This window comes from Pectinophora gossypiella, chromosome Z (assembly GCF_024362695.1).
Source record: "Pectinophora gossypiella chromosome Z, ilPecGoss1.1, whole genome shotgun sequence".
Taxonomy (NCBI): Eukaryota; Metazoa; Arthropoda; class Insecta; order Lepidoptera; family Gelechiidae; genus Pectinophora; species Pectinophora gossypiella.
Window position 1 is genome coordinate 653,259 of NC_065433.1, and position 21,874 is coordinate 675,132.

The window sequence follows — 21,874 nt, forward strand, 5'->3', positions numbered from 1 at the left end:
CATGTCTCATGTAAGTTAAGGGTAAAATCGTATACAATTTACTTCTAACGTTATTTTCTAGATGTTCCTTAGACATCGTTCACTTGGCTAGGGCTATCTTGTTCCAGTATCACGTCTAATATTCTCTCTTCTTGTTTGTGTTGTATATACAAAACAATATAACCCGCCTACACTAACTCACAATATTACAGTGAGCACCATATTGCATCGATTGTATTGAATGTATTGTTAATGTGTTTCTGTTTGGGAGGCCTATGCTTAGTATTGCGACGTATATAAAGGTAACTTTCAGGGTGCAACGGAATAAACATTAAATGACGCTGCTATCCTTTATGCTGGACTGGGAGGGAATGCTTATCTTCTCAGGCATGTCGTATAACAGATTGTTATACGACACAGACTGGGATTATGTCCGTCCTTTCTATTGGTCACCTGTCATCATTTCGGTTCATTACATCATCTTAGGACTTAGTATCAAATGTCTGCAAGTTGTCTTCTGATAATTTGCGACCCAGCCCGACTACGGGACTAGTGTCTAAGGTTTATGTATGTGACCACACGTACCGTACCGTTATATAGTAGTAGACTATGTAAAGTGACTTATTTGCTGGTTTTAGGAGTTTGCTGGATTTAGCATGTGAAAAGTTGATAAAGGGATTATGTTTCCTCGATCTTCTTCTCTCTTGTGGATTGTGAGATCTACATTCGACCCCGTGAACCCTGGTATCAGGGATATTAATGAGCCGCCATGTCTCATGTAGCGAATACGTACTTACTTAAGTAACGAATTAAATGTTCTCATCTAGTTGGCTGTAAGTTGTCGCTTGCTCACTTACGCTTCCACCCACTCCTGGCTCCTGGATGGCATGTGTAACGACTAGATTGTCTTGTACCGTGTCTGGTCCATTTCATAAAATTAAGATTCGGTATCATGCTCGCCACCGGCGCTATATTTGCGCGCGTTTTAGTGGGAACTTTTCTAGTACGGCGAGAGATCCTCTATTTTACATAGCATATTGGTTACTCCATGGATGTATCTATATTATTTCCATTTCAGTTCAGTCTTCCGAGTGTTATGGAAGTGCGCGCACTGGAGACAAGTTCGTATGTGTACGCACGAATCGAATACTTGCGAAAACTCGTTCAAAGTGCGACAGGCGTTATTGTTATACATTTTGTGTTGTAGCATGGTGCGTAGGACAGCTGTCAGAACAAGTACTTTTTCTTGATCTGTCTCTTTAGACCTTCTTCTCTCGTGTGGGTTGTGAGACCAATGATCAACCTCATCGACTCAGAGTAACTATTGAACCGCTTTTGACATGACCACTTGCTTCACCTGCCGTCTGAAGCACGGATTATCTTACTTTCGGTCAATCGTGTGATCAGCCTGGAATCTCCTAACCAAACAAAGGATCGCAAAGTGATTTTTGCGGTGTCCCCATCGGGATTTGAATCATGAGCCCAACTACTGGGCCACATACGCTGTTCTTTTGCAATAGCCTGTCCTCTGTCTGTGTCCAGCCGTCATACGCACCATGGTAGAGCGCGAGAACGCATGTACTATAGTCTGTATTGTATAGTATGTGTGACGTATGTATGACGTGTTTAGGTGTCGAAGCGCGAGAGCGACTCGTCTCTCATGCAGCTGAAGGAGGAGTTCCGCACGTACGAGTCGCTGCGGCGCGAGCATGACGCGCAGATCGTGCAGATCGCCACCGAGGCCGGGCTGCGCATCGCGCCCGACCAGTGGAGCGCGCTGCTCTACGGCGACACCGCGCACAAGAGCCACATGCAGAGCATTATCGGTGAGACCACACACTTCCCATCCATACTGTAATTTCCAAAGTAATTCCATCTGTATATCATTGGGTTCCCCTTTTAATGTGACTGGAACAGCTAGCCGCAGTCTGTGTTTCGAAAACTTTATGACTCGTAAATAAATCATATAAGTGACTGTGTCTTACCATCAGGTAGATTGAAATTAAACGCGGGCGGCCACCTGGAACACAATTTTAGTAGGAAAAAGTAGCCGCTCTTTGGTTGCCTGAATAGGCGCACACAAACTTAACCTAATTTTAGTTTGATAGCTCTTAAATTAATGCCTTCCTTCACTTACATTACGTGCAAGACAGAGATGCAGCTAGGTTTGTTCTTGTCAAATTAATTTGGTGGTTACCCGAATCGAGACTGCTGTCATCCGATTGCTTGCAGCTCTAACTCACCTTAGGAATCACGGGAGTCATGTCTATGAACACTGTTTTATTACAGACAAGTTGCAAACGCCGCAGTCTTTCGCGCAGTCCGTACAGGAGCTGTTCATAGCGCTGCAGCGCACCGGCGACCCCGCTCAGCTGATCGTCATGAGCATACACCTCGACAGGCTCGCCGGCATCGATGCTAGTCCCGGTAACTATACCAACAATAACGGTTTATTAGATAAAGGACATATACGTAAAAAGCCATACTGCTAAAAATATGACCTATTCGCACAACGACTTGGGTCTAAGCAGCCCATATGGAAGTGATTCATCTAAAACAGCAATATGCGCAAATTTCAAATTGCAGTATTGCTTTTTTAAATGAACTGCTTGAATGTGGCCTTTTGACCCGCTGTTCTATCATAACTAAATAAGTAAATAAAGATGCTCACTTCATTTTGCGAATAGTTGCTTTGTCTTCATGACATGACATGGGTGTTTCAAATCCCGCGATATTTTCTGTTTTACAAGTTATGAACGTGATTTTACGTGTCCTTTTTGTGTCATCGTTTCATAAACGTTTCTTTGTTTAGACGCCAAGAGCCCGAGCTGGCCGCAGCTGGCGGACATGATGACCTCACTGAAAGAGGTGGTCTCCGGGCTGGTGCACTACCTGCAGCAGCAGGCGGCGACAAGAGACAACAACCACAACCGCAGCTCCAACACGCAGGACCGCTGCACCGAGCCCTCCACCAGTTAGTACTCACACTGCACTAAGTATCCCGTACATTAAAACGTGTTCCAGAGCACAGGATCGCCTTAATTTTTGAGACAATCAAGTGTTTCCCAAACAAACAATACAATAGTATTATTTTAGTTCCAGCCGGCGATTTGGTTTACCACCTATGACGTTGATGTAATAAAATCTTTATGAAACGCGAGTACTCCGAGTACCCCAACTGGAAGTGTGGTCGAGGGCTTACATTTTTATCTATTTTGTTGTGGCTGCAGGCCAGCCTTCACCTCAGGCGTCTTCGACGACGCCGACACACAGCAAGTACAAGGTGTCGATGTGCCGCGACGCTGCCACGCGCTCCTTCTGCCCGCGCGGCAACGCCTGCACATTCGCGCACTCCGAGGAGGAACTCGAGAGGTATTTATTATCCTTGACTTACAGTCAGCCCTCGCGACCCGGCTAGCGCGCATTATATTGAGGGTTTCGACCAATAGACGCAGTGAATGACATCTACGTGGATAAACGGCTTTTGGTCTTAGATAAAAGCCTGCTGGGGGGTTAAAGTGCCACATTGAAGTAATTCACCTAAAAAAGAAATATCGCTATTTGACACATTTTAACATAGCGCACTTACTTTTAATTGAGCAAATTTCAAATTGCAATATTGCTTTTTAATTGAAGTGCTTCAAGGTAGCGTTTAGACTTGCAGTTCCCGTAGCAAATGAGGCTATGGAATTGGCACACAGCAGTCTGCGCGCCATGCTAGAACATAAATTATATAAAGGTATCTACATATCTCCTATCTTGATAATAATAAGAATAGTTTTAATGATCAACAACATTTAGGTTTGCGATTTTTAAGAGGATGTTTCTTTACTTTCAGTTTTATTTTCTTTGTATCAGATGTAAGTTTATGTATGTATGTGTGGACAAGAGTTCTCTGTTTAAATTGAGTTACAACTACAACCTACACTAAAAGCTAGAAAATATTGTGTAAAAGTTCCTTCTAATTTATAAGAAGATGTAAATTATATTTAAAAACATGGCGCTAAGGCGATTGTTAAGTGTTTTCTTCATTGTTGCGAATTTGATAATGTTACAATATTTTATTTAGTACCTACTACCTCCTGCTAAGCGATTTATACCATAGCGCTCAATAAACAAAAGCGCCCAATAGTAACTGGAAATCGATACGAATTAACGACATGATTAACATAATCATAAAAGTTTTTAATTCGTCATAATCTTAGAAATAATAGAGTAGTTTCCAACTAGTCAAATCAGTTACTTTTTACTAAACGTCAGAACACGAAATTACTATGGAATTTGTCTGAAAAAGCAATCTGTGACGTCTTAGAAAAACGAAACAAAATTTCTCACTTATTATTATATTTTTCTTTATTAAAATTCATAAATAAGTTAAATGTTTTTTGTTGTAAAAATAAAATGGTTTTTGCCACCTTTAGATCTGTCTTTATTTAGTAATGAGAATTTCATAATGTATATTTGACTTTAAAACTACCCAATCAGGATGTCAGTCGCATCTAGTATGTGTCTGATTATTTGTAACTCCGTCACATTTGTGTGTATTTGTTAGTCGCGTCTGTAAAAGAACCCGCACCTGTCAAATCTTCAGGTGAGAAACGGGACGATAAGCAGATGATGATGACATTTGTGCATCTATGTATACGTTTGAATATAAATAGCATAGTTTCCAACTAATTCCACCAGTTACTTGTATGATTTTACTATGACAGTTTGAAAACAGTTAGTAGTATATGTTAGATGTATATTGGTGCTAATTCCTGTAAATACCATCTAATTTTATTTTAAGTTATATCTGTCATTTTCTTATCCGCCGAAAAGGAAAGGGACGGGTAATCGACAAGCATAAAATTTATGGAACACACGTCAATTTTAAGCACAAATCTAAACCAACCGTCTAAAAATTTTATCATGTCAATAACCCGACACAGTTAAGTAGACAGCACGTCAAACGGATTGCATACCAGCGACGTACCATTTGATTCGCCCGGGTTATTCATTCATTTACTCATTCTTCCTAAAATTAAGAGCTGTGAATCATCCGTCCCTTTCCTTTTCGACGGATATGAAAATGACGGATATAACTTAAAATAAAATTAGGCGGTGTCTCCAGGAATCGGGGCCATTCTTTAACGTGTGTCGTGCGAGTATGTATAAGAAGTTGCGTAGTGGTGTTATACTGTGTTTAAGCAATGTGCGAGTGACAATTGTCTTTTTCTGTGTTATCGAAATAAAAATCTCTTAAATCTTTGTGGTTATTTGGCCCTAACCCATCACGGTAGACTAAGGGCCTGTATTCAACAAAGAAGAGATGAGCTGACAGCTTTGTCACCCACAACCAATATCATTCCGTCATATATTTAGGACCTTGTGTCACTTGGATGATGTTGACAGGGGACCGCTGGTGTGCACCACCTCCATACATTCTCTAATTATGACAACAGTCAAAAATGACTAGTGATATGTCTTTTTCGCACTAACGGTATACAGCTTTGTACAAAAGAGACGAAAGATGTAATTATAATCATGTTACGTTTTACGGTTCGGATTATGGACGCGTACCAAACGGTCCTTGTTACTCCCATATTTGCCTGTCAGCTCTCGCGTGCAAAACGAAATGTTATTGGTTTGCAATGGCTGCTAATTATTATTACATGTAAGGAACGTACAACGCTGGTAAAAGAAAAACAATGTTGTTTTCTTAGATGAATTGCTTCGATGTGGCCATTTTAACCCCTCAGGTTTGCTCAATCTTATGACAAGCCGCCATTGCTAGCCTTTTGATGACGTAAATTTTACCACTGTGTTACTATTAAATTGGTATCTTCAACATTTCAAGGACGTCAATTTTATTATTGACATGTAGTCATATAGCTTCTATCCCATGTATTTAATTACTATTACTTGTCACATATATAAAAATAATTAAAACACGTAATAACGGGTTCTTACCGCGTTTAAATGGGGATATGAGACTCCCGATATTTCGACACTGTTGCAGACATATCTGTCTACCCTCTTTCTTTGCCGCTTGTTTATGTTTTTGATATCGGAATGTTCGGAACCATCTGAACTCGCACCAACCTCACTACGACATAGATAATAACCGCGTAAACTTAAAACAATGTATAATTAAAACTAAGTAAATCTTTTACTTTTAAAAAATCCTTGCAAAGTAAATATAAAAACATTGGTCGTGGGTAAGTTATTTTTTACAAAATGGCAACGCAAGGTGATACGACGTCAGCTGGGGTAACCTTGAAATATTGGCTGTCACTTTTGAGCATGCCTGGTTTTCTTATACCATGCGTACAACATTACCGGGTGACGTAATGCGCTGTATGGCGAGTGCACTTTATGTAGTCTGGCTAATGTTATGACTAATGTTTATTTTCAACCCAATAGGTACAGGTCTATGCCGAGCGGGGGCGGCGGGGGCGCTGCGGCAACCAACGGCAACTACACGTACCTGCCGCCGATGCAGGGTGCGCTGCCGATGCCGCCGGTGCCGCAGAACATGCCGCTGCCACAGCCCATGTACCCGCGCTACCCGCTGCACCCGCCGCACATGGACAACTTCAATGTGCCACCACGTAAGCGGAGTTACCACCTTCAAGACCATCTCGACTTAGTTTAATTATGTCTCAACTAATGTTACATAGCTGTAAGTGTCAAGAATGGCCCACTCTCCACCAAAACTTTGCGGAGAGATGCGTTTTTATAACAAGTAGAACTCTACGTATTATTGATATCACGTGTCAATTAATCGGGCAAAAATCTTAGAAAATGAGAAGAGATTGAAATATAATTCATCAAACTCACAAAATATCGCTAAAAGAAATATAACACAATAATATAGCAAGGTAAAACACTTGACTTGCTTCGTAAATTTATCTTTCACCCACTCATCTGCCCAATTGCAGCAATGCCGTCGATGCCGCCGCAGCAGATGCCGCCGCAGCAGTTGCCACCGCAGCAGTTGCCGCCGCAGCAAATGCCGCCGGACATGCATGCTGCGCAGGAGTACCCCGACGCGCCGCACAACGTCGACAACATGCCACCTCCGTGAGTTGGAAACAAAAATCGTTTATTCAAAATCCAAATAAAGAAATGTTTATTTTCTAAGTACGAACATCACAGAACACTTATTTATTGACTATTTTACAATAGGTATAACCCACGGCGTAAAAGTTGAACAATGGCCTTGTATGCGCAGTGACAAATTATTGGGTCTCTAAGTGCGGTATGATAACCACAGACCTTACCTGCGCAGACGATCGCCATTTTAGTTCAACTTATACACCGCGGATCACCATCACCACTTGGAAACGTGTTATGGCCAAAGAAAAGAAGTGGCGGAACAAACTCCTCATAAACTTGTATATTATTTACAATTCAAAGGTAATACTGAGAAATATTTGCAATATTGTCAACAGGAGCTACCCAAACCCGATGTTGCACAACCAGCCGCCGCCGATGCCGCTCAACCAGAACGGCATGATGCTGCCCCTGCCCGAGAGGCCCTTCTACGGCCGCTTCGGTAACATGATGCCCATCCACGAGGAGCCCAACAACATGCCCTACCCGAGGGCGGAGTACCCTGGCCCCGTCTACCAAGGCCCGAGTGTCTACCAACAGGAACAGAACCTGCAGCCGCCCATACCGAACATCTTCGTCTCGGTACCGCACGACACGCAGAGAAATATTAGCCCGTATTCTTTTGATGATTGTAAGTATTCAGAAATCAGAATCGTTTACTCATAAACTGCCTATATACGTCCCACTGCTGGGCACAGGCCTCCCCTCAATCAATCGGAGAGGGGTATGGAGCATACTCCACCACGCTGCTCCACTGCGGGTGGGTGGAGAATCGTTTATTCAACGTAATTATCATAGATAAACTTATTGAAGGTTATTATGTTTCATTATTATTATCGTGTTACTTTATAGGATATTATTAAATGCACATCTATTTAACTGAATGCATACCAGCAAACTGATTGCTGTGCAAAAGAAACAATTGTTTAACTGAACATGTCATACAAAAAAAAAACATCATTCAAAAAGAGATGACCTTTTTAACTGGATTCACATCAAAAATATTACTATATTATTTATTACCTTTTAAAGGGCAATCCGGTTTCCGGTAGGGTTGATTTAAACGAACTTTTTAAAAACAAAGAAACGACAAAACCTAGTCATAAAAGTTCTCCCCGAGCCGTGCCGGATGGAAACATGCTCATGACAAAGGCCGCGTTGCCGCGTTGGATGGCCATAGACAACCTTATGGACATAACATAAGCTCACGACTATATCCCAAATGGGGTAGTCAGAGATATATCCATCACAAGATGAACTGCATACCCACGCCTCACCGAGCTTTCTGTTAGACCAACGTGTTAGGTCGTGAGCCGTATTGGTCGAGCCAATTGTGTTAGTGAAAACTGCACTTCAGGTAAATTAATAATTCATTGGAGCAAGTCCGGTACCGGGGTTCGAACCGACGTTCCCTGTTCGAGGACCACAGTGACCTTATGCACGAACTTTCCTGAATTGATTATATTTTGTGTATTTGTTTATCCACCTGCAGTGGTCCTGTCTTTACTCCCAGTCTAGTAATAGAGGTTAGCTTGAATTGAGTCCACCTCCCACCCCCCCTTGAGGAGCTCGGTGGCGCAGCGGTAAACGCGCTCGGCCTGCGATTGTAGAAGTTAAGCAACTTTCGCAAAGGCCGGTCATAGGATGGGTGACCACAAAAAAAAGTTTTCATCTCGAGCTCCTCCGTGCTTCGGAAGGCACGTTAAGCCGTTGGTCCCGGCTGCATTAGCAGTCGTTAATAACCATCAATCCGCACTGGGCCCGCGTGATGGTTTAAGGCCCGATCTCCCAATCCATCTATAGGGAAGGCCCGTGCCCCAGCAGTGGGGACGTTAATAGGCTGATGATGATGATGATGAGTCCACCTCAACATGAATGGACCATTATACGTACATAATATATGGACGGTGGGATGGCCATCATACAGTTCATCATATCTTTTTTAGAACTTCGTAAAAAGTGGCCCGTCCCGGATGTATGTATTTTATTTAGGCAAAGATATCTTGTGTGGTAACATCGTGAGAATTCCCGAGAAATGCGTTTCGGAGGTATGTGACCTAACCTGCATTTTACTGGTTTTCCCTTTGTGGGTTGGAAAGTCAGACATGCAGTCGCTTCTTGAAAAAAATCGGACCTGTCAAATCTTCACGCGAGGGAGATGCTGATGTGATACATGTGAACTTATAATTCGCAGTGCCATCGGAGTTACTGCCGGAGTACAGGGTGAAGCCGCCGACGTATGTGCCGGTGCAACGCGAACGCCGCCCCGACCCGCCCTGGCCACCCGCCAACGACGTGAGTACGCTCAACACAAACGTCTACTAGCCAGTAAGAGGCACCCAATGAGCGCAGAAAGTCCGTATACAACCGGACTAAAAGACCTTAGAAACACCAGTTCCAAGCGGTTTGCTTTGTATCGGAAATAGACCTAAGATCTCCTACTTTTTGGGGTCATTCGTTGTTTGACACTTTTCCGGAACGTGTAGCTCGAAAACGAGCAGGAATTTATGGGCTTCATTTAGTAGACGAACTTTATTTTTCCAGGGCGCACCGTTTTTGAGATATAAGTGAAAAACCCGAAAATGGACTTTCCCCCATCACCCTAGACGTGGGTTTCTTTACAGTACAAAGTTCGCTCAACTTTAAAATCGTCCTTCTTGTACTTTTGCAGGTATTTAATTTCGACGGTATGAGAAACACGATACCGCACTGTTCGGCCACCGCCGATGATGTAAGTACATTTCAAATGCTTCTACTACTATTTCAAAAATCTTAAGTTTCTTTTACACTTCGCGGTCGGATATCGCATAGATGTGGTAGTTTGTCTATTAGCATTTAATTATTGATAAGATTTATTATTTTGTGAATAAGGCTGTAAGCTCCCGTAATAAAAAATGAATAAAATGTGCGATTTTAAGGTAACCAACCTTGCCAGTATTAGGCCTTGTAACAAAAATTTGGTTGTGTGACCATTTTTAAGCATATTGGCATTAACAATTATTAGCAATGTCTCAAAGAGAGAAACATGTCCAAAGGTAACCAGCCCATCAAATGCGTCGTCTAATCATTTCCCTAAACAAACATTCAACGCGTTGTGTTTGCAGATGTTCAACGTGCAAGGAGACAGGCGAGTGGTCGGCGCCGACCGGCTGGCAGCTGGCGCGGCTGACCTCGCCAACAGAGCTGATGATGTAAGCCGTACTACCACGCTACTCTATACCGGGTGATAGTGACACGATGAGGGGAATTTTCCACTGCAAAAGTATGGAACTGAAAATAATCCAAAAAACTCTAACATTATTGAGTTTTCTGATGGAAAATTGATCTTGTGAATTACACAGAATCACGGTCTGAATAATCCCTCTCAGTTTTCGGTACGGTGTCACTTATACCCTGTATTGTAGGCTAGGTGACAACCTAGTTGAATGATATACTTTATACGAAGCGCGAACGAACATTTTGTATGTAATACTTAGTTGCGACGTCATCACTAAACGTGGTTAATTGATAATAATTCTTAATTAAAATGTTAAAAATCGAATATCAAAAAGAAAAATGAGATGTTTTTGTTTTTATCACCATTATTTCCAGTCTTGTGCATTGCTTTCTGGCATATCTCTGTTCATCTCATACTATGTGAGCTGACTATCAACCTAGTAGTTACTTTTTGAAAGGTATCCGTATCCGTATCCAAATACAAATTAAAAATAAATCGCAAAAAAGGAATATGCTGTTTAATAAATATAATTATTTCCGCATTCACAGCAGGAGCTGGAAGAGGAACTCCAGGCACTTGAACGCCGCATCGATACGGAGTTCAAGAGCGCGGACTAAGCTGGCCGCTAGCGGGTCATCTGTCCACCGCGGGGCGTAGTCGACCCTCGCCGGAGCCTCCTCCGTACACGTGTCAGCACTCATCAACAACAAACATTCGGTGTTAGGTTAACTTAGCAGAGACAGTAAGTATTTTTAATGTAAGTTTGTGTAAGTCGTCACTTATTACAAACTCACTGTGTTTATAAAGTAGCGGCAAGATGGAGTGCAATGAAGTACGTGTAGTAGTCGGACTAGACACGTCGTAGTGGACAGTGTCCGGAGCGAGGAGTGCGGGCCAGGCCTGTGATCGTGAGGGACGCACCGAGTCGGAACATTGAGACTGAGCGCGCTGCAAGTCCTACTTCACTGAGGCTATCATGACGCTTACCAGATCACGTGGTGGTGCCCACAGTTCAGGATGCGGGCACACTGGTATTATCTGTAAGGCGTTGTAACAAACGCCAGTAGTCTCTAGTAAGGTCATGATAGCCGATATCGACACGCAGCGATTGTGACCGGCCATTATATATTTTATAGCAATTCATTCAGTGGAATTTCTTTGTATTTTCGAACGGAGTAAGTAGGTTATCGTAGCCAACATTCATATTTATTGTAGCTTCCGTTGTTTCTGTCCCTTTTCTCTATTGTAATATATGTTGTTGTTATCCTGTAACTAAGTGGCATTGATATTGATCTTGTATTTCTTAGTGCTACTTACGACGTGTATTTATTGTAAGTCTCTATGACGTTATAAATAGCTAGACTTATTGATCAATTGTCTTTGAACTTCTGTAGCAGAGGGTAGAGTTGAGCACTTCTGCAAATGTCTCTGGCACTTATCGGTTGCCTCATCTTGTTAAATAACTTTCTGTGTGTTCCTTCGTGAGATCCGATGAAAATGGTCTGATTTTATGCAATGCCCACAAGTCAATTCAAATAATAATAAAAAATATCGTGCGCTTTGACCGTATTGATAGGGTAGGTTTTAAATTGTGAGGCAGGTAGGCAAGTATATGAGACTGGTAATACCTTTCCAACGCGAGCCATCATCACGCGACTAACCGTGCAACGGAAGAGTATGTTGGCAACTCATAACATACATAATGTAGTTCCCCTTAATAAATTAACTTATCATTAACCTCGTGAGGTCCAGATTTCCAGACACAGTAGTTAAATAATTGGGTTTGGTAATAAAAGGACATTCCGTTTTACGACTTTGAGACGTGTCATGAGTACGGAAGGATTATGCGCAAGAATTAATATATTTTTTCGGTTATTACTGTTTAATAATATATAAAATAATAATCAGAATTCTCGAAGAAAAAGCTGTTAACATATCATTTTATATAGATTTTATTTATTTATATTAATTTATATCAAATTCCAAATGGGCGGGCATCTAGATAAAAAACAATGTTATACAAGTTTGTTTCAAATTTGTTCTCAAATACATACATTTTCACATTTTCTCTTCGTATAGTACCTTGAAGTCGGACTATTTGTAAGTAGAAATTAAAAAATAATATTTGGTTACTTGCAAGCTAAAAACACCGGTGCTATCATTGAAACAAAATCTCGTACTGATTTCATGAAAACCTAACCTACGGTACGGACTCAGAAAGCAAATAGTCTTCTGGCATAGAATAAAACATAATTACGTACAGAACGGACACTTCCCGCTTCGCACCAATTCGTACCAGTGCCGAGCTAGAATCACCTGACACCCCTGGGTCTTACTTTAATTTAAATGGCTGTAAGCCGTTAAGGAGTCTGTTTGTCTGTCCCGCTCGCACCTACGCGCTAAGGCGGCACACGGTGAGATTTTTGTATGAAGTGTCCGGGCTGTGGTCTTGAGTAGGCTGACTTGTGGCATTGCATAGAAGTTCTGCGGGCCAGCGGGTGCGACTGCGAACCACGCGGCACCGCATTAACGTATCTCAGGGCTTGGCCTAACAAGGAACACGTAGTTTTTACTCGACAACGGCGTACTAAAGTATAGTCGAACAGAAAACAGACCAACAGTTATTGTCTTTCAAAAAGATGTTTATAAATCGTTTTCTATTCGATATACTAAACTTATTATAGTGTAACGATTTTGATAATTAAATTGATAGCGTTTTTGGTAATTAAAAACGATACACCCCTTCTTTTTGCGTTGGGGTGGTGTAGAAGTCGTCTAGTAGCAGTTGTCGAGTACCGCGCGATAGGTAGGTACTCTGGCGGCGACGTGACTGTATGACGCGCGCCTGTGTGGGTCGAGTGCCACGGTGGCCGCGCCGGCGGGCGTGACCCCGCGTGGTTGGCAACACGACCACCCACAGCCCTCACTTGATGTATTGTCCCATAGGCGTCTTAGACGCATGTCTCAGAGTAATTTTCTATACATTTCTATAAAATCAACAGATTTAATTTTATAGAATGTATATAAAATATATCATTTTTTTACATTGGTAAAGATAATAAATGTGCAGATTTAATAAGTAAGTTAAAGAAGTGACTAGAACAGATATTTAATTAGGGTAATCGAGTTACGCCCAACGCTGTTTTGGTATCAAAGTTCTTTGTAATGTTGGGGGTAAAATTGTGTTTCACATCTATTAGGAGGTTCGGTATAGTTAGATAGTTTCTGACTAGCTGATACGTGCAGATAAAAAGTAGAATTTGCTTTAGAAAATATATTTTAGTATGAAAAATAATTTGAAAGAAAGGAAAATTAACAGCATAATATTTAATTAAATTGATTTAAATGTTTGTTATCAGGGAACTACGTCCAGAAGAGCGTTGGACCTTTGGGTTAAATCTTGAATTTTCTATATAGAGTGTTAACGTGACTAGGGCGTGAGTGACGAGCGTTCAGTTTGTCAATGTACGTAGCAATGTACGTGTTCTTTCATTATTGTGTCGAAGATGTCGGTGTTGGTGGACTTCGCTCGGAGTCGGCACGTCCAGTCCTTACTGTCGGGTGCAGTGATGGAGCTGGCATGGAACGTCTACCAAAGAAAGAATGACTTGATAATTCTCTTATGCGGCGGAAGATGCATATGGCACTGCAAAAAAGTTGACTCATAGGGTCTTGCGATGATCATAACGCGAACAGCCTGTACAATATTGTAGTGCTGGGCATTGCCGAGCCTTCAAATCTACCACGCGCCGCCGCGGGTTGGTGGACGAATCGGCGATGATATAGAGTGAATGTACTGCCAAACGACTGGGCCAGTCGCTTACACTATAGCTATAAAGAGTACTGGTAGCCGGACAGCGAGTGCAATACTTATTATTATATTTACTATATTAAATATCAGTGTAATGATTGGCTCACTCCTGCTCACTCAGGACCGCATCCGCTGTGCGCAACAGTGACGTGCCAGCGAAGTCCAACAACAACCCTTTAGCCTGTAATATACCTAGTCTTTGCTGGTCGCGTTACAATTATGGTACTAATTTCCATATTGTGAGTGTTATTATTCACTTGTCGGTGTAAGAATAAAATAAATGTATCTTATAAGTAGGGTTAGGCAATAAATGCAAATATATAGCGGGCACTCAATGTCTCCGTGTCGTGTTAAGTAGTTGTGTGGGGATTTGCATCACATATTTGTGTGGTCGATATTTTAATGTGTAAAATGTTTGATCATGCATTTGATAAGCTTGTCTTAACACTGGCGAGTATTTATCAATACTACATTATGTTCAGGGACGAACTGTATTTGATGTTTATCTTTAGTGATTGGATTGTCTTATCAGCTGATACTCTGTCCTTTTAGTCCAATAGAGATGATTTCCTTGATACGGTAACGGACTAGCAAAGATCGCTTATGTTATAATCATAAACAATGCTAGATTATAGTTATATTTTTGGTATATCGGGAGCGAAACCTAAGGCTGGTGATACGTCTATAAATTCTCTATCTAGAGAAGAAAAAAACATTAACGTAAGGCTGTAACATAGATATAGCTGAGAGATTCAACTCAACGCCGTGTAAATATGTTAAATTATTTTGTTACGTTTCAAGTATATCGTAGAAGACAACCGCTACAACGAAATTAGCACTTGTAAAGAGTTGATTTCACGCCAATCACTTAGCTGTATTATCACGCACGACGAGCGGCGGTCGCTGATTGGTTGGTCGACTAGATTGTCGGTCGACTGTCGTAGTCACGTCCACTTAAATTCGAGTCATATTACGTAAAGTATACCGTCGCTATTATGTCCAATTATAACGTGGGGATCTCAGTTTGTACCTTTGATAGTAGAGCAAACAACCGACTTGAAGAAGAAAGGTCATGTTGAAACTCTTATTATTAAAATAGTCTACTTAAACACCTTAGTTGTTTGATGTTTGGTATAATTGCCACATCCGTTGCTTATAGCTGTGGGACAGTACTTACCAGGAACAGTTCCCTTCTTCGAGCGAACGTTTGTTCTACGTAGGCGAGGGGCGCAGGACGGATATCCTAGTGATTCCTATTTACCCGTCTAGATTAGTTTCATATTTTAGTGCAGATAATGATATGTTACTTATGTTATATTGACGCTTCTGATGTTACTTTAAATCTTAAACGTTTACTTAAACAAAAGAAAGTATTGATTGAAGTAATGAATGTATGGGATATAACAAACTTGTAGAGTTAGAAGCGTCAGTGCACGTTGTACTGGTGGACGCCGCCACCTGTCGGCGGGGGCCGCGCGCCGCCGCCGCTGTCTCGTGCATTTACTACAAGAGGGACACGCAGGTGGAGTAAGCTCGAGGCATAGTCTGGGCTTATTGTATAGTTAATACCAATTTTATTTTGGTGTATTTTTTTTCCTTAGGAAAAGTCATTATGATATTTATAATTGGGGTCTGTTTAAAGACCCGCCACTATGAATTATTTTTGTGATCATCTCGTGCAATTCTCAAGACTTAATCGTTTTGTAATGCTCAGTTTCGAAATTTGGTGGTTGTTGCACTTAGAGCGGCGAGACCGCCTGTACTCGACGCTGTGGCATCTCGCTGCTTTTAATTGCAGAACCGCCGTATATTTTGTTTATGAAAGTGAACAACTTAGTAGCGAATTAAAATATCACTAACTGTTTAACATTATTGTGATTAGAATATATATTATTTTTTTAGTACGATAAGCTTGACTGTTTTGGGGGCTCCTGTAAATGTAGCTTGACCGACCACTTAGTTTAAAACCTCAATTGTATAGCTTCACCTCTGTTTCTAGATTAGGTTAATGGTGCTATGTTATGAGTTACCGACTATTGCTATAGTTAGTGCAATTTGTAATGTGCAGTACTTCCGATAGTTGTGTGAGTATTGCCCACGTGGTAGTGGCTACCTACATTGTTGTGTTGTTATTCTTTAAGCCTGCGATATTTATTTAGATAAATTATTTTCGTCTTCTTCTTGTTATATCAATGTATAAGTTAATGTTTATTTATTTTGTCCTCATTAAAATAATGTACTCGACCTTTTATATCACAAATGATATCATTATCTGTTCATAGTATAATATTGACGGTTTTTAATATCTTTATGGTGCTGTAGGACGTTAGCTTGTTAAGAGATGAGATTAAGAGTCAACTGCAAAATGTCGGCAACCCATAATGTAGAACCTGTCTTAAGCGGGACGTCGAGAGTCCAAAATAACAAAATGAATATATCCATGTTTCAGTGATGTGATGGCCCTCTGTAATCTGTCGTTGATTTGAAAACTTCAATTATACCAAATAAAAGTTCTAAATTGTTTATTACTATTTATTTAATATTATTACATTTAACGGTTTAGTAACTAAATTGTAAGCAAGGCTGTTAGGTCGCGTGTGAACTGCGGCCAGGTAGAATTTTTATTATGTAAAATTTTAGCGATACTTTCTTATTAAAATACTTTTGTTTTCCGTGAAATTAAAATGATTGTTTAATTAAATGTAGTAAGTGCTTCTATTTATTTAATGTCCCTCGGCTGTCATAGCATTTGTATGTATTATGCGACGGCTGCTGAACGACACTACGATAATAGAAGCACTGTAGCTATATCTGTATTGTGATTTGGGCTTGTTTTGGTTGAATGGTATCACATCACCATCGACAGCCGTGTGTGGCTGGCGTACCGAGGAGTGATGGTGACGAGTAACATAATGTCCACGTCATACGGTAAACTGTGATAACGCCCGCGTGTGGGCGACCACTGCTGCGACGCCCGATGATAAGCATCCATGTCACACTCTTGGATCGCGGCATATCCTCTGTTAACTAGCCAAGCACTAACATTCTAAAATGAATATATTAAATTTCCAAGGCGTCGGGTTGCGTCTTTCAGTTTTATTTTTATAGGAATATATTGGAGGGTCGACCCCCAATCGAATGTGGAAGTTTGCATTTGTTTAAGAATGCATAGAGATTTTTCTTTGAAATATGAATAAATTGATGTATGTGTTAACTCCTGGTTTGTAGGTGCAGTATACTTTATAACATATTTTAATATAAGTACTCCCGTACGTTGCGCTATACAATACGCTTTTGAATCCAGAAACTTATGCATTATGTGTAATACATTATGTTGTTCAGATCTTCTGCTTTTTATTATGGTAATGTTGAAAGTGGGCGTATGTAAATGTGTGTAAATGGTACTGCACTGCCACTTGGAAGTCGACATTGATAGTCCGGTATTACAGTGGGTATAGTACTTAAGGTTTGTCCAATGTTTTGTATCGTCTCGTAATGCTTTTGTAAGCGCCCCTGCTCTTCTCAATTACGTGTTTTAAAATGTAACTACATAATGAAACCCACCTTTCTACTGAAAGCTACTATCGGTGAGCAACAGTTGCTGAGCGATTCATGGTCAGACGTGAACAACGCCCAACAAACCATACTTCTTTGGCCTTTCATGCAAAATGCAAGTAATCTGTTTGGTAATTAAGTAAATGAACAACCAAACAGTTTGACGTCTAAAATTTTGTTACGACGATTAATTCCGAATCACTTTTTACTTCCAATTTCGGACGCTTATACGAGTTCTGATTATTGCTTGCCAACTAATGTATTTATTTAGTCTAATCTCGCAACATTATAATAATGTTGATTTGCAAAAAATATATAATTTAAAAACATAATTATTGTTTTCGTTTCCATATTTCGTTTTAATATTCCCACTCTAATACCGCCAGAATAACATAGGCGTTAACCTGTAACGTGTAAAATTAAAATATATATATAGAAGAAAAAAAACTATATTATTAAATTATACTAAGTTTGTGATGTGATTTTTTAAGAAGTCAGTACAAGTAATTTGAATTTTTCAAAGTAAATCATGTAACCCTTGCTTTAATCGTTGGGATGTATTTTGTATAAAATAATGTGTGATTGTAGGGTCCACGGAGTTTGTAATGTATAGAGCATGGACCTCTGGAGCGGGCAGACGGGTGCTCCACCATACAAGAGTCAAATTAAAAAAAATACATTGAACGTTTGTCGATCAAAGTAAACAACACGATTATTAATAATCACATAAAATTCGCTGTCAAAATTAGCTAATGAGAAAACTAGTACTCTAATCCTATTTAAACAAATATATAATATTTATAAAAATGAAATTTATGTTACATTTTTCTTCGAGAATTCTGATATTTTAATATATGTAACACAATAATGTATTTTGTATTAAGATTTCGAAGGTGCCCGCCTTTTTTATTTAAAAAAAAAATATTTTTAACGTAACGCCTGAAAGATTAGAGGTCTAAACATTGCTCTCGTGAAACTATTAGCATCATTCGCTTCGTACATAGTCTTAAAACATAATTTGGTCCATAAATCAAAATCCATTTTCGCAAAGCACTCATTCGCACTGTTTTACTTCTGTACACTAACAATAATGGTGTTAATACCATTATAGCCGGTTCAGGCTTGTACAACTGTAGCTCAGAGAAACTAACGGAGAGTAGGTGCTCTCAAAGGAGTAGCGACGCTCTTAATGGAGTAACGGTGCTCTTGGAGTAGTGCTGTTAGTGAAGTATGGTGGAGTACCCGACGCCATATTAGTATCTTACCGTCAGGCTGCAGCCGTAGCGTCGCATTTTCCTAAGCGTTACTTTATTGTTGCATAATTAGTTTTGTTTAACTCTTCATTGATTATTATTTTATGAAATAAAAGTGTTTTTGTGGTACGCACTAGTTTTATTTATCGTAAAGATACTGACATGAAAATTTCGTTTAAAAATGGTAAAATAATATAAATATTACACTTTATAATTAAACACAACGGACAATGACAAAGATACAGAAATATGACAACATATACACAGCACAACACGCGGCCTTATTGCGCATTTCATTCATTTCATTCATAATTTCTTTCAGGCAACCTTATACCCAAAAATCATCTTACAGTACAAGACAGCGGTCTGTTCTTTCTGTATGTCTTGCATTCTTACCTGCCCTACATTTGATGTAAATGTCAATCTAAAGTTAAATTACTCTGCCCATCTCGATAAGGACACCGTGCGTTTGTCCTACTCGAAAAACTCGTTTGTTCTATACTTATAAAAGGGTAGTTTCCAACTAGTCAAATCAGTTACTTTTTACTAAACGTCAAAACATAAAATCACTGGAAATTGTATGAAAAAGCAACCTGTAACGTCATAGAAAAACGTGACAAAATGTCGGACTTATTATTCCATTTTTCTTTATTAAAATTTCTTAATAAGCTTAATATAAAAAAATATAACGTTTTTTATCACCTTTTTATTTAGTGATCAGAATTTCATAATTTATCTTTGACCTAGGAAACCACCCAAATCTAAGTCACTTTAGCTTAACGAAGACTTTTATGTGTAGTGTATTACTAATTGGAATGTTTGTTTCTACGGGAAATATTTTGTCAGTGGTATGATTCACATTGGCGGGGTGAGTCACCGTCACCCAGCACCCGTGTCACCCCTCGATACACCCACACTACCACCCCATTCATGTCACCTACATTTACAAAACGAACTGCATTCGGCCTACTGCTTAGCTAATAGCGGTATCAACCGACCCACCCTCCTTCGTATAGTAGGTCCCATGCAGGGCCAGAGTCGGAAAAATCTTTTTATATTTACGTCACTAATTCCTACGGCCTCCGTGGTCCAGTGGTTTGGCTCACTATCCGGAGGCCCCGGGTTCGAATCCCGGTGGGGACATATCACAAAAATCACTTTGTAATCCCTACTTTGGTTAGGATATTACAGGCTGATCACCTGATTTCGGAAGGCATATGTTAAGTCGTTGGTCCCGGTTACTACTTACTGTTGTAAGTAGGTATGTAGTCGTTATATGAGCCATGTCAGGGGCCTTTGGCGGCTCAGTAAGAACCCTGACACCAGGGTTGATGAGGTTTGGTATTCCACCCAGAACTCACACGATAAGAAGACTAATCCCTAATGGGATGGGCAGAACCACAACTAATCAGAAGACAAGCTAGTATTGATACGAAGTCCTAAGATGAATATGATAAACCGTGTGGTGACAGGCGATCAACAGATTCTCACACACAAAGTCACAGAGGACCAAATTCCTTCGTCAGTTCCTTTTTTCTTTAAGTATGTATCCGGAGTCCGACTTCTTCACGTGCCCTAAAGCTCGGAATCATCTTGTATTTTTCAGACAATCTGGTGATTTCAGTCTGCAATGTCCTAGCAAACCAGGGACAGTCTCACAAAGTAGTTTTTGTTGGACGTGACCCCACCGGGAATTGAACCAAGGACCTGCTAATCGTGGACCACGGAGGCCGTTATCCTAGGTACCTATAGGCATTGATGAGTCAAACAAAGCGATACTATATGTGGTGTAACAAACAGCAAACCTCTCTGCATTCATGTTAGTTCGTGACAAAGCAACCGCAGTAATGTATAATGATTGACATGTTTATAGGGTTGTTTAAAGTCTGGGTGTTATCATACAATCACCCCCGCCGTCTTAACGGGTACATTTCCGGATTAAAACACTTCAAAGCAGCCACCGGGCTGGTTACACGACACTTTATAATAGTTAATTTCTTATTCTTTTTGCTCGTATGAGTAATGGAATTGGAACACGGAATTTTAAGCCGATACGTACTGAGTATACAGGGTGTTAGTAACGAATACTAACTCAGACCATGATTCTGAGTTAATATCAAGTGGATTTTCCTGTCAGAAAAATTTAGTTCCTTTTTTAATAATTTTCGGTTTCATATCGGTCTTGGCGACGGAAAAATCCACTTGATATCGACTCAGAATCACAGTCTGTCTCATGCGTCAAAGTTTTTGTTACAATGTCACTAACACCCTGTATAGTAACTTCATTCGTCAATCAGGTCCGCCAGAGGTCCGTGTGGCTCTATGTATATACTTTGTTACATATATTCACTAATGATTTTTGTTTATACAGCACTTCGCCACGCCCGTGCTTAGAGAGAAACTCACAAAGACAAAATTAAATCGAAAAAATCTGTCTCTGATGGAACTTAAACCCGCAGCTCTTGTCGGATATCTTGTCTTGTTTAACCTAAGCAGTCACACTGCTGGGCAAAGGCCTCCGTCTATAATAGCAATATAGACGGTAATAATAACGGCCATGAACAAGACTCGTCAGGAATAGAACCCAAGATTTCCGGATGAGGTGAGCCCATCAGATCACGAAGGCCGTTGGGTTGACAAGAGAGAGTTGTACAATCTTCTCCGCTTGTAGGTACGTAAATAATTTTCTTTGTTTTTCTTTTGACGATGAGGAATGGGGTCTTTACACAAATTTATGTACCCCTACGTCGTATTTCTCATACGTGCAGACCGCATTACGCAAAGATATAGGGTATGAAATAGAAAATCTACATTGAAATATATTTTTTACGGAAAATAAGTGAAATATCTATGTTTGCTCCAGGTTATTATATCTATAGGAATACTTTTTCAAGTTATTCGCCTTTAAAAGCTTTCGTTTTGATCACGTTCAAGAACTTTAGATACTTTATTCGTCACCTA

At 40.2% G+C, this 21,874-nt stretch overlaps 1 protein-coding gene across 1 annotated transcript in view; it reads left to right on the forward strand.

The window, feature by feature from the left end:
• The window catches only part of LOC126380080 (roquin-1), a 30,343-nt gene extending 11,301 nt beyond the window's left edge, over positions 1 to 19,042 (forward strand). Inside the window, exons 7-17 of the mRNA XM_050029288.1 lie at positions 1,610 to 1,805; positions 2,269 to 2,406; positions 2,792 to 2,953; positions 3,210 to 3,351; positions 6,385 to 6,572; positions 6,903 to 7,044; positions 7,416 to 7,708; positions 9,272 to 9,372; positions 9,749 to 9,808; positions 10,182 to 10,268; positions 10,843 to 19,042. Of these exons, the coding sequence (XP_049885245.1) occupies positions 1,610 to 1,805; positions 2,269 to 2,406; positions 2,792 to 2,953; positions 3,210 to 3,351; positions 6,385 to 6,572; positions 6,903 to 7,044; positions 7,416 to 7,708; positions 9,272 to 9,372; positions 9,749 to 9,808; positions 10,182 to 10,268; positions 10,843 to 10,911 (1,578 nt within the window). The 3' untranslated portion in view covers positions 10,912 to 19,042. The remainder of the gene's footprint in view (positions 1 to 1,609; positions 1,806 to 2,268; positions 2,407 to 2,791; positions 2,954 to 3,209; positions 3,352 to 6,384; positions 6,573 to 6,902; positions 7,045 to 7,415; positions 7,709 to 9,271; positions 9,373 to 9,748; positions 9,809 to 10,181; positions 10,269 to 10,842) is intronic.
• The last annotated feature ends 2,832 nt before the right edge of the window (positions 19,043 to 21,874 follow it).